The sequence below is a fragment of the Mandrillus leucophaeus genome, unplaced genomic scaffold (genome assembly GCF_000951045.1).
Source record: "Mandrillus leucophaeus isolate KB7577 unplaced genomic scaffold, Mleu.le_1.0 Scaffold1075, whole genome shotgun sequence".
Classification (NCBI taxonomy): Eukaryota; Metazoa; Chordata; class Mammalia; order Primates; family Cercopithecidae; genus Mandrillus; species Mandrillus leucophaeus.
The window spans coordinates 418979-431948 of record NW_012098932.1 but is presented as its reverse complement, the minus strand read 5'-3'; the positions used below and the strand labels follow the sequence as shown (position 1 = coordinate 431948).

Below are 12970 nucleotides of genomic sequence, written 5' to 3'. Positions count from 1 at the left end.
TTAAGGTATGAGATAGAGGTCCACTTTTATTTGTTTTTATCTGTGGATGATCAGTGGATTCAGGGCTTAAAGTATGAAGAGTTCATTCTTTTGTTTTGTTTTGTTTTTGTTTTGCTTTGTTTTGTTTCGTTTTGTTTTTTTGCGACTGAGTGTTGCTCTGTCACGCAGGCTGGGCAGTGGCGCAGTGTCGGCTTACTGCAGCCTCGACTTCCTGGGCTCAACCGATCCTCCCAAGTAGCTGGGACTATAGGTATGCACCACCACACCCGGCTATTTTTGTTATCCTGCTGAGATTCTGAATCCCCGTGCATGGCTGCTCCCACTCTTCCGTGTACCCTTTTCTCATACTACTCCAGTTCTGACTCCTTGTCAGCCCATTAGGCTCTGATATTCCACGCCAATCTCCATCTCCAGATGGACACCTTCTCACTCTGCTTGGCCTCTGACACTGCACGTCAGTTGAGTCTACACATGGATTCCCTCCTTACCCATTTTGGGTCTGAAACCTGGGATTGGGCCCTTTACTCTTTATCATGCCTGAGCTCTGGCAACCTTTGCCAGGCCATCCTGTGTGTGGATATCCACCTCACTCTGCTTTGACTTTGATAGCCCATGCCAGGCTGCTGATTATGCACATACACTCTATTCTTTCCACTTAAGTTTGACTCTAATATCAAGCTGTTTCCCCACCCCTCATGGATGCTGTTTTTACTCCTTTTGGGATATGACATATATTGGTAAGCTGCCTCCCTGTGGAGACATGCTCTTTCAACCTGCTTAGGCTCTGAAATTTCCTGCTGGGCTTTTGGGGTGGAAACCTATTTTGCCGTGTCTTACCTAATGGCTTGTTAAGAAAGGGATAGGAAGGTGAAGAGGATAATTTTTTTAAAAAGTATCAACTTTATTGAGACAGAATGTACATTCAAATAAACTGCACCCATTTTAAGTGTATAGTTTGTTTTGATGAAGATACGCAATTGTGTAATTACCACCACTTTCAAGATATAGACCATTTCTGTAGGTGATAAAGTTCCTTCATTTCCCTTTGCAGTCAGTTATTTCTCAAACCCGGCCCAGGCAACCACTATTTTGCTTTTGGTTCTAAAGTTTTATCTTTCTTAGAATTTCATCAAAATGGAACCATATGATGTGTACTCTTTTTGTTTCTGAATTTTTTACTCATCTTAATGGTTTTGATATTCATCTGTGGTTTGCTAGTGTCAGTAGTTCATTTCTATTTATTGCTGAACAGCACTCCATTCTACATATATGTACCACAATTTTACTTTTATCAATTTTTCTGTTGATAAGACATTCAAGTTGTTTTTAGTTGTGGGATAATTGGGATCATGTTGAATCTCTACATTTCAATGATGAAAGTTAATAGGAATAAGTGTAATTAAGAAAAATCAGGCCAGGCTCGGTGGCTCATGCCTGTAGTCCCAGCACTTTAGGAGGCAAAGACAGGTGGATCACCTGGGTTCAGGAGTTCAAGACCAGCCTGGCCAAAGTGGCGAAACCCCATCTCTACTAAAAATACAAAAGTTAGCCAGGCATGGTGGCATGTGCCTGTAGTCCCAGCTACTCAGGAGGCTGAGGCAGGAGGATCACTTGAACACGGGAGGCAGAGGTTGCAGTGAGCCAAGATCATACCACTGCACTCTAGCCTGGGCAACAGAGTAAGAGTCTGTCTCAAGAAAAAAATCAGAATAGACAATTCCAAGGTGGAGTTTGGGTTCAGGCAAATTTTCCTACTTGTACAATCTTGGAAAAGTTGTTTAAACTCTCTGTCCTGCAGTTTCCTAGAAGAGATAATAGAGATTGTAATAGCTCTTACTTCAGGAATTTTGTGAAGAATGCATGAGGTAATTCCCATAAAATGCTAACATAGGGCCGAGCGCAGTGGCTCATGCCTGTATAATCCCAGCACTTTGGGAGGCCGAGGTGGACAGATCACCTGTGGTTGGGAATTTGAGACCAGCTTGATCAACATGGAGAAACCCCGTCTCTACTAAAAATACAAAATTAGCCGAGCGTGGTGGTGCATGCCTGTAATGATCAGGAGGCTGAGACAGGAGAATTGCTTGAACCCAGGAAGCGGAGGTTGCGGTTAGCTGAAATCGCGCCATTGCACTCCAGCCTGGGCAACAAGAACAAAACTCCATCTCAAAAACAAAACAAACAAACAAACAAGCAAAAAACACATTAAAATGCTAACACAGTATCATGCATAGTATCTTAAAATGCTAAGCATATTATGCTGATAGTATTCTAAAATGCTAAGCATAGTATGCTGATGTATCAACATAACCTGATACATGTAATACAGTTAATGCACATTAGCAGTTAATAATAGCAGCTACTGTAACATAAAAGTCAAGGGTTTTTAATTGCTCACAATTTTATGTAGCTGCCCAGAAAGCTAATTTTATTTACTTCAATACCTGCATTTGTTTAGTTATTATTATTCTGTCAGTACCAAGGATCCAAGAGAAAAATAAAGAGGACACAGTTTTTAACCTGTACCCAGTACATTGTTCTGAAAACTATAGGTTAAAACTGGTTAGTGGGTCTTAAAGTGAATTTTCATCATGACTAGAATTTTTGGTAATGAAGTAAAACAGTATAAAACTATCAGAGGACATCATATGTAATAAGGACAAATACTTTTTCATGAAATTTGTTTTTAGTGAGAGAGATATATGTGTATCTCCCTATATTATACACATGGATATATGCATACACATGTAAATACATACCTATTCATGTATATATGAACTTGGTTGTGTTATAAAATGTATTTTTATTGTGGATCATGTCCCCACCCCACGCCCCAAAATATAAAACTCTATTCTAGTACAAAAACAATACTCCAAGGCCAATAAATCATAGAGCCGGGACTTCAGTAGTAAATAAGGCAGCTGTCACTGTATAAATAAAACATTAAATTAGCAGTAAATTTACTGAGAGACATTTACGGTGCTTTATAAACCTGAGAAACTTTGTGGAAACCATTTATGTTCTATGGGAAGACTAAATATTATAAATGCTACAGGTATTAAAGTAGTAATCAAGATAGCTAGCTTATAGTCTAGGGGAATATACATGTATTAAATTAAATAATTACAAGAATGATGTGTTGCAAAGGGTAACAAATTAGATGTTGTAAAAAGATTGTGTAAGATACAATCTGAGTGTGTAATAAATTGTGTGTTGTATAAAGATTGTATAAAACACAATTTGAGTGTATGGTGTGTATCTACAGTTATTCTCAGTACGATTTATAGATTTAATACAATTGCAGCCAAAATCACAACAGCTTTGTTTTTGGAATTCATCAAAATGACTCCAAAATTGGAAACACCAAAGGATAAGATTTGTGTACATTGAAAAGGAGAAAGGGGAGAAAACGCTTTTGAGGAGGATATAATACTGACACAAATAGACTCTTAGAGCAATGAAAGAGAATAGGAAACATAGAAATATGTGCTGAAGTATTTAGTAAAAAATAATTGGATATAGAAAGGTTTTTTTGTTTTTGTTTTTGTTTTTAAAGAACAGGGTCTTGCTATGTTGCCAATGTGGAGTGCAGTGACTATTCACAGGTGTGATCATGAAGTACTGCAACCTCAAACTTCTGGCTTCAAATGATTCTCCTGCTTTGGCCTCCCAAGTAGCTGGGACTACAGGCATGTGCCATTACGTCCACCTGCATATAGAACGATTTTTTGCAAAAGTTGCTGAGGAAAATTTATTAGTTTAGGAAAAATTAGTTTCTTATACTGTAGCAGAACACAGATGGCTTGAGGAGTTGGATATTTTTAAAAAATCAAAATGTAGAAAAATTAGTAGAAATTAGGAATATCTTTAAGTGCCAAAACAAACCTACAGGAAGGGATATCTGGGTTCAGATATGTACAGATGTAACAGATACGTAAATATGTAGGTTCAATAAAAAATGTAAACAAAAAAATTTGTAAATACTGTTTACTTAGAATATTATAAAGGTTCTATTTATGTATAACAACATTCCAGTTAACTTGGATGCCAGATAGATATGTTTTTTATTTCAAAGTGTCTTTGCCCTGACCATCTGTGAGGATCACTTCACCTCTAAAGCACTTATTAAAAAATGGTATTTTGTAAGTCTGTGTTTTTAAAATCCTCTCAAATGTAGCTTGAATTAGTAGATTTTAAATCCCACTGTTGAATTTTACATTATTACTCAAAAGTTATTTTTAGTGTACATTCTGGACTGTGTAATGTGATGTGATTGTTCATCCATATACCTTTGTATTTAAAAAAGAAAAACAAACTTTTGAAAAGAAAAGAAAGAAAACATCTTTCTCCTCTTCCTCTGCTCCCTTTCCTAGGATGCCTCTTGTGATTATGTTGTAGCATATCTGAAACACAAGGCAGCTTTGTTGACATCACTGATGATGCTTGTTAGTAGGGACTTGTCAGTGCTGCCAAACATTTTTGTTAGTCATTTCAAGTATCCATGTCCATTGCAGCTGCTCTGGAACTCATAGGAAGATCTCAGTTTTTGCAAACTCATGGAAGAATCACCTGGGTAAGAAGGAGTTTGTTACAGGGTTTTCAGCAAGTTAACATGTGGAAGAATTACAGTACTAGAACAAAAATTTACTGTTGTGATGTGTCAAAAAAGAAGAATGGAAGATGGTTTGCTGACAATAGTCCTCTAATGCTTTTACAATAGAGGAAGGTTTATCCGCCTTTAATAAAATGCTGATAATATATTAGCATCCTAATTGCATTTAGAGTTAAGAAATTCTAACTAGAACCTGTAGAAACTGCTAAAACATTTCACCTAGTAAAGCAGCCCAGAATTCCTAGACAGTCGGTTAACTATGAATTACTTATTTTTTGTTCAGTTGCTATGGATTTTTTGTACTATTTTTGCTTCTATGCATTTATTAAATATGTTTATGCAAAACACTTGGAACAGTACTCAGCACTAGTCAATAAATGTTAGCTCTTTAGTATGTATAATGTGAAACATGAAAATTGAATGCATGAAGTTATTTCTTCAGTGTTTTTTAGAAAGAGTATGTTTTCTATTTTATGATCCCCTCCGACACCGCCCCCACCAAATGTTTCCTAATTTTGGCCTGGGCACTTTCATTGTAGTCATGGATTAATAGAGAGTAGTAACCATTGGTTAGTGTCAGAGTTATTAGGGGTGTAACTAATTTGATTCAGTTATTGTTATATTCCTAATCTTTAAGGCTCTTGTGCTTTAATGGAAATAATAGCTTTTTCTCTTTTTGATCTCCTAAATTCTGGACTGCTAGAGTGTTTAATAAAAAGGAGCAGAATTTTTTGAAGCATATTAATACCTTAAACACTAGTAACTCTTAGTTGTCTTGGGCTATCCTATGCATTTATTTTATTTCCTTTTTTTTTCAGTTTTCAAAAATAATAACTTGGTATGTGGGGCTTTCACTTAATTTATGTCTAATTTCTAATTTTTTAATTGATCAGAACAGTATATTTCTATGATATAAATTCTTTGGAAGGTGTTAATATTTTCTTTGTGGGCTAGAACAGGGTTTGGAAAACTTTTCTTTAGAAGATCACATAGTAAATATTTTAGCCATTTTGGGCAAGACACAAAATTGAGGCTATTATGTAGATAAAACATCTCAAATGCAACCATTTAGAAATGTGAAAGCATTCTTAACTGTAGTAAAAAGAGGCAACTGGCCAGATTTGTCGTGTGAGCCATAGTTTGTTAATCTCTAGCCAACAGTGTGGTCAGTTTTTATGATGGCTCTGTTTGTTTGAATAGAATATATGCTTTCTGTATCTTAGGCAGCAGTATGTCTATTATATCAGGCTTGTTAATTGTACTATATATATCTTGTTTATCCTTACTAAATTTTTGCCTTTGATGTGTGAATTTCTCAGAGTAGTGTTAATCTCCTGCTATAATTACACATGTCTCAATTTCTCCTTTTAATGTCCGTTTTTGTTACATTTTCAGGCTATTGTATCAGATATATATACATGTTTATGACTGGTACATCTTCTTGGCAGATTGGTCCTCTGATTACTAATTAGAATTCTTTGTTTATCTTTTTAAATACTTTCCTTCGGTAATGCTACCCTGCTTCTCGTGTTATAATAATATTGCTATTTCAGCTTTTTGTGGGTGCGATTGTTGAGATTTATCTGGTGTTTTTCTCTCCTTTTTGTTTGCTTTTAGCTGTTTTTGATCAAATCTTATCTTAGGTTTTTAGAGCTGCCAAAGCAAATTACCACACCTTGGAGGCTTATATCAATAGAAGTTTATTCCGTCATAGTTCTGGAGGCTAGAAATCCAAAATCAAGGCGTTGTCATCAGGGATTTGCTCTGTCTGAAGGCTCTGTAAGAGAAACTTGAGTTTCTTCTACGTTCTAGTGGTTATCAGCAATCCTTGGCATTCCTTGGTTTGTAAATGCATCTCTCCAGTCTCTACTTCCATCTTCACATGACCTTCTCTGATTACATTGTAAAGGCCTATTTTCAAGTAAGGTCATATTCACAGGTTATGGATGGGCATGAATTTCTAGGGGGGACATCATTCAAGCTAATGCATTTCTATTGAGATGTAATATATACAGTAAAATTCATCCTTTTGGTGTACAGATTTTTTTGACAGTTTAATACACATATTTTATTTAAATAAATCCTCTCATAGGAAATGAAGAATTCATTGCCTTTACTTAGAAGAAGGCTGTGTAAATAGCTATCAAATTTATATATGCAGCTCACCAATATTTCCTTTTTGGCAACATCTGTATTTCCACAATACAGTTCCCAGAAGGACTTCTAAGTCTCAAAATTCTGTCTCCTTTGATGTGCTTCTCTCTTGGTTACACCCAGACTTTATTAATGATTTGCTTCATATCATTATCTCCTTCTCCATATATTTTCTTTAGAATATTCATCAATCCCTCACTAGCATCTGTTTCAGTGTCATAGGAGGGTTTCTCCTTGTAATTGATTTTTTTTTTTTTTTTTTTCACGTAATCCCCACGTGTTGTGGGATGGACCTGGTGAGAGGTAATTGAATCACGGGGGAAAGGGTTTTTCCCATGCTGTTCTCATGATAGTGAATAAGTCTCATGAGATCTGATGATTTTATGAAGGGCATTTCCCCCGCACATGCTGTCTTGCCTGCCACCATGTAAGACATGCCTGTGCTTCTCCTTCCGCCGTGATTATGAGGCTTCCCAGCCACGTGCAACTGTGAGTCCATTAAACCTCTTTTTCTTTATAAATTACCCAGTCTCAGGTGTCTTTATTAGCAGTGTAAGAACAGCACTCTTTTTCAACCTGAGCCAGGTTATCCCTCCCACATTGTGTTTTCCACTTTCTTTCTCTTCTTTTTTTATTTTTATTTTTATTTTTTGAGAGTCTTACTCTGTCACCTAGGTTGGGGCGCAGTGGCGCAATCTTGGCTCACTGCAACCTCCACCTCCAGGGTTCAAGTGATTCTCCTGCCTCAGCCTCCCAAGTAGCTGGGATTATAGGTGCCTGCCATCACATACAGCTAATTTTTGTACTTTTAGTAGAGACGAGATTTTGCCATGTTGGCCTGGCTGGTCTCAAACTCCTGACCTCAGGTGATCCGCCTGCCTCAGCCTCCCAAAGTGCTGGGATTACAGGCGTGAGCCACCACACCCAGCCTTTTCCACTTTCTTTCTGCATAAAATGAGAACTGTATCAGTCTTGACTTTTTTTGAACTACCTTCCACAGAAATGGGTTTCAGGAGATTGTTCATAATCATAGAGTAACTCTTCCCACTTAGATTCTTTACCAAAAGATCAAATGACCTCGCTGTGAAATGCACCTGCACATTCTCAGTGGGAACTTGATGAACTCCAGTTAAGGTAATGTGGATTTTCACAGACTTATCTGACTGATCCCATCCATAATTACTGGTTTTCACTGTATGTCCCGTTGTAACAGGATCAACTACAGCAGCTGGCTTTTCATTATCAAGAAGTTCTGCTTTCTTCTATGATTTCTGTTGCATCTTGTTCTGGATTTCTGTCTCAATTTTGGATTTTTCACCTGTAAGGGCATCGTGTACTCTTTTCCTGGTATCCTTCTCCAGCAACACCTTTGCTTCTTCTAGAGATTTTCTGTAGCTCTTCCAAAGCCTAAGTCGGGCTGGGTCAAACCAAAGGCCCGAGCTGCAGCCACACGGGGAGAGAACAGGAAATGCCATGCTGAGCCCTCAAACCAAGCACAGACCGCTACCTGCATGAATTCAGTGTACAGTTTTATGAGCTTTAACAGGCAGTTGTGCAGCTATTACAGTCACCTCCCAGAATTCCTTATTTTCTTTTAAAGTCAATTTCTACACCCACTGCTAGCTCCTGGCAACCACTGATATGAAAAGGTTGTCGTATAAATGGATATGATATAGCCTTTTGAGTATAATATATAGCCTTTGAGTCTGGCTTTTTTTACTTAACATAATGCAACTTGAAAAATTCATTTATGCTGTACCATGTATTAGTAATTTGTTTCTGTATATTGCAGTTAGTGTTCTATTTTAATGCTACCAGTTTGCTTATTCATTTGCCAGCTGAAGGGTATTTATGTTGCTTTCTAATTTTTTTGCAGTTACCAATAAAGCTGCTGTAAACATTTGCTTACAGATTTTCATGTGAGCATGTGTTTTCATTTCTCTATGTTGTGTCTGTTATTTTCCTTCAATTCACAATATTTTCTTGTTTTTCTTGAGACTTCTTTGACCCAAGGATGATTTAGAAGGTTGTCTACTTTTCAAGTGTATGGAGATTATCTTTCTGTTATTAGTTTCTACTTAAATTCTCTTATATTCAGAGAGCATGTGTTTGGTGTATTTTTTGTTCTTTTAAATTTGGCTTCTCAAATCTGTAGGTTTGTGTCTTTCACCAAATTTGAGGTGTGCTTATCCATTATTTCTTGAAATATTTTTTTCTGCCCACCCCTATGCTTCCGTGACTTCAGTGACAGAAACGTTACCTCTTTTGTTATTGTTCCCATATGTTCCTTAGCAGGCTCTGTGAATTTTTTTTGACCAATCTTGTTTCTCTTCATCATTCAGATTGGATAATTTTTGTTGATCACTCTTTAAGTTTATTGTGTAATTTGAAATGGTAGTATTTAGCCCATCAATAGCGCATTTTAAAATTTTGGTTTTTGACTCTTTTCAGGTCTAAAATTTCCGTTTGTTTCTACTTTTTATATTCTGTTGTTTTTTTGTTTTTTTTCCTGAGATTTCCTCTTTGTAGTCCCTTCAAGAGTTCGCTCTTTTGGAGAATTTTAGTAACAGCTCTATTAAAATATCTTCCAATTCTAACTTCTGTGTCTTTTGGTGTTGGCGTTTTTTGATTGTCTTTTCCTTTGTGAGTTGACATTTTCTCCTTTGTTTAGATGTTGAGTCATTTTGGGTTATATATTAGATATTTGAACATTGTATAATGAGATTCCTGATCTTCTTTAAATCTTTATTTTGTTTTTAAACAGGCAAACAATGTGGTTGAGTTTAGGCTACAAGGTACAGCTAGCTGTCTTGATTGTGGTTTTAATGCCAGCTCTGTTTTCAAAGCTTTTGCCATGCTTTCCAGATCTGTTCTGAGTTTAAATCTACCAGAGGCTAGTCTGGGATCTGGGAAGTGATCTTAGGTTGTTTTTCAAAGTCTTTGCTGTGTACTGTTTAGGATCAGATCCAAGCAAGTGCTGCTCAGTGATGAACTGATTAATTTACAAACAGCTTTATGGAGTTACTTTACTCAGTTCCTGGTATTTTGTGACCTCCCTGGTATTTTCTGTTTTGTATGACTTCTCTTTTTTCCTCTATCCTAAATGCTGTTGTTATATTTTTTTCTATTCTGCTGTACACTTCCCACAAGTGCACCTGCATCTAATGCAAAGCAATATGTGCTTATGTTGTCTCACATTCCTTGGGGTTCCTGCATTGCAGTTGGGAAGAAGACATTTAGATATTTGGAAATAATTCAAATTTTATAGTTTCTCTGTCTTCTCAAATATACTTGTAGGTAGGACTGGCCATGCTTTTATATGTCTAGGCAGTAATAACAAAGATGAACTTTTTACTGAGATGAGTCCTGTAAAACTAACTTTACTTTCTTTATTTCTTAATTTTAAAAAACGTGTTCTGAGAATATTGCTATTCATTAGAATGTTGCCTATGTTCTTAGATCAAAGTCTTAATGTCCATTTGACACCACCATAGAAAAGTAATTTATCTGTCCTGGAAATTTGACAAACACTTACTCTTGACTGTCAATCAGCATTACCTTTTGAACTTCCCTAAATACACATTTAGAAATTCTGGGCCCCTCCCTAGAGATTCTGTGTCAGTGCGTATACAGTACAATAAGTTAAGAAGAAAATAACCTACATGCTCACCTCCCCTGTTGTAGACATTATTCATGGCATGGAAGAACCAGAAAAGATATATCTGAGGAAGATTGCGATGTTATGTTCCTTGAAGGTTACTATTCAGTCACTGGGTTTACTGAGACAGCCAGGAGTCATATGAACAAATAAGGTGTTGAACCTCAGTTGTACTGCCTTGGTCAGGGGCTCAGCCCTGATCAAGGTAGCACATCATCCAGTTGTATTCTTCACTGGTTCATTTTTCTTGAGGCTGTCTTTCTGAACCATTGAGCATGTGGTTTCTTATTACTAAACCACTTCAGCAAACGGTGGAACTTAATATTGTCATCTTATTTTCTTTATAATGTTTTAGAACAAAAATCTTTATTTCAAACTTTTTTTGAGGCATGATATACATCCAGTAAAGTGGTTAAGGTGTACCAATCTTAAGTGTACAGCACAAGCTTTTCATATGTATGTTTAACTACCATACACTCAGGACATAGAACATTTCCAGCTTCCTACTAGGTTCCCTAATATTCCTTCTTAGTCAGTAACCCCCTTCCCTTTAGTCTACCATCATTCTTGTGATTTCTAACACCATAGTTTTGCCTTTTCTCAGACTTCATATAAATGGAGTTATGAGATATATATCCTCATGTAGCTAGTATTTTTAATTCAGTTATTTTTGCTGCTAAGCCTTATTGAGTTATTTAATATTATTGTTTATTGAGTTATTTAATATTATTGTTTATGGTTTAGACAAAACATGTCTAAACCAAAACAGATTCAGTTGACTTTTGTTTTACATTTTTCTTAGGTGAAACAGTCTTAAAATTCTTTAGGAAATTTCTCATGTGTTTAATGGTTCTCTATTTCAACTGCTTATATAGTATCCGTTATTTACTTCCACAGATTATTCTTGCCGTAGCTCCCTTTTTTCTTCTTCCACATTTCCTTCTACCAGTATATATAGGGGAAAAGAAGATTTCTAAAATTTTATCTCCCATTTGTTCTTCACCATGCTAGCATTTGGTCTGGGCAAATTCAGGTTGAACTGAATGTCCACAATTACTGTATTAATCGAGTGTTTTTCTTCCCTTCTTTCTGACAGCATGATGGAAGTGGTTCATTGCATGATATTCAACTATCATTGCCGTCCAGTCCGGAACCAGAAGATGGTGATAAAGTATATAAGGTATGACTATGTAGTCATGCTGGATTTTTCAAAATTCTTTTTTAATACTAAAATAATGATACCGTGACAATTAAAACAATAATAAATGTATTAATACCTACAGCATCAGGTTTGTTCTTAACTTTTGCTGCATTGTTTAGTTGAAATGATATCTCTGTGGTGCTTTAATTTGAATTTATCAGTCGGATAATGATTTGTCCCTTTATTACTACTGTTGCAGGATTTTAAAAGAAAATATATTGCTCATAATGATAAATAATTGAGTTTTTAAAATATGAGTATGAATAAAAGTTAAAATGGTTATAGGTACTTCTCATATATAAATCCTAAAATTGAAGAAATATACCAAAAATGAGATTAATTTATCTTTTTTCATGTTTAAAAATACAGAATACAGATGTATTTTTGTGAAAGTGTTTTTTTATAAGTCTTACTATCTTTATGTCTATGTTTAGTTGAAGAAAGCTCTTTTATTTTGCAACTATTTGCAACTATTTAAGTACATATTTATTTCTTAAGCACACACAGAGATTCTTGGTTAACTTAATGTTTTCAAGTCAAGTTATAGTTCGCTTTTACATCCCATTTTCAGAGTACACTTATTAGTGTTTGCTAGTCATCTGCAGTAACAACCTGAAAGTAATGGTGGCTTATAATAATGAAATTTACATTTCACTTACATATTGGCTGTAGATCAGCTGGGACTCTGCTTCATGTGTCTTCTTCATTCTGGGATCCATACTGAAGGATCAGTCCCTATTGTGGGAGATGTTATTATGCTCATGAGAAGAGAACTTTGATAGGATCACATGTGAATTCTGCTTGGATGTGGCACATATCACTTTCAAAACAATTCAAGGGGCCAGGCCTGGAATTAGTGGGACAGAAAAGCATTATTTTCTCATAGGTTGCAGAGTGATTTATTGGGAAAAAGATTATATGTAAAGCAATCAAAATCATAAGAGTATAGTACAGTAGTCAATCTTGTTCTCTCATCTTGGCTTTTCAACTTGTTGACTACCTGTCCTTGCCCAAATTACTTCCCAACCCCGAGCTTTCATCCTGCTCTCAGTATAATACATTAAGTCCGCAGGTTCCAGCAGGCCATCTCTTTCTCAACACTCAGTTGAGAACCATTGACTTAGGTAACCTCCGATGACCTCCCAGTTTAGAAAAAAAAAATTGTGAATTTGTCACTGACATTTTAAAAGCAAAGTTGACCTCTTTCCTGAATTTTGTGTGTATGTGTGAAAAGGTTTTTTACATGTAAAGATTTTATTTTTTATTTTATTATTATTTTTTTAGATGAAGTCTTGCTCTGCCACCCAGGCTGGAATGCAGTGACGTGATCTTTTTTTTTTTTTTT

The 12970-nt window shown here is 35.9% G+C and overlaps 2 protein-coding genes across 6 annotated transcripts in view; one reads left to right on the top strand and one right to left on the bottom strand.

Annotated features, from left to right (window-relative positions):
* Positions 1-12970, top strand: part of CCSER2 (coiled-coil serine-rich protein 2) — a 143431-nt gene that overhangs the window by 83131 nt on the left and 47330 nt on the right. For all 5 annotated transcript variants that reach the window (XM_011985769.1, XM_011985788.1, XM_011985780.1 and 2 more), the window contains one exon: positions 11521-11604. In XM_011985769.1, the coding sequence (XP_011841159.1) occupies positions 11521-11604 (84 nt within the window). The remainder of the gene's footprint in view (positions 1-11520; positions 11605-12970) is intronic.
* On the bottom strand, positions 6880-8096 carry LOC105543711 (calcyclin-binding protein-like). The gene is given in 3 exon segments (XM_011985753.1): positions 6880-7059; positions 7705-8037; positions 8040-8096. Coding segments are annotated over 3 exon segments (570 nt in total).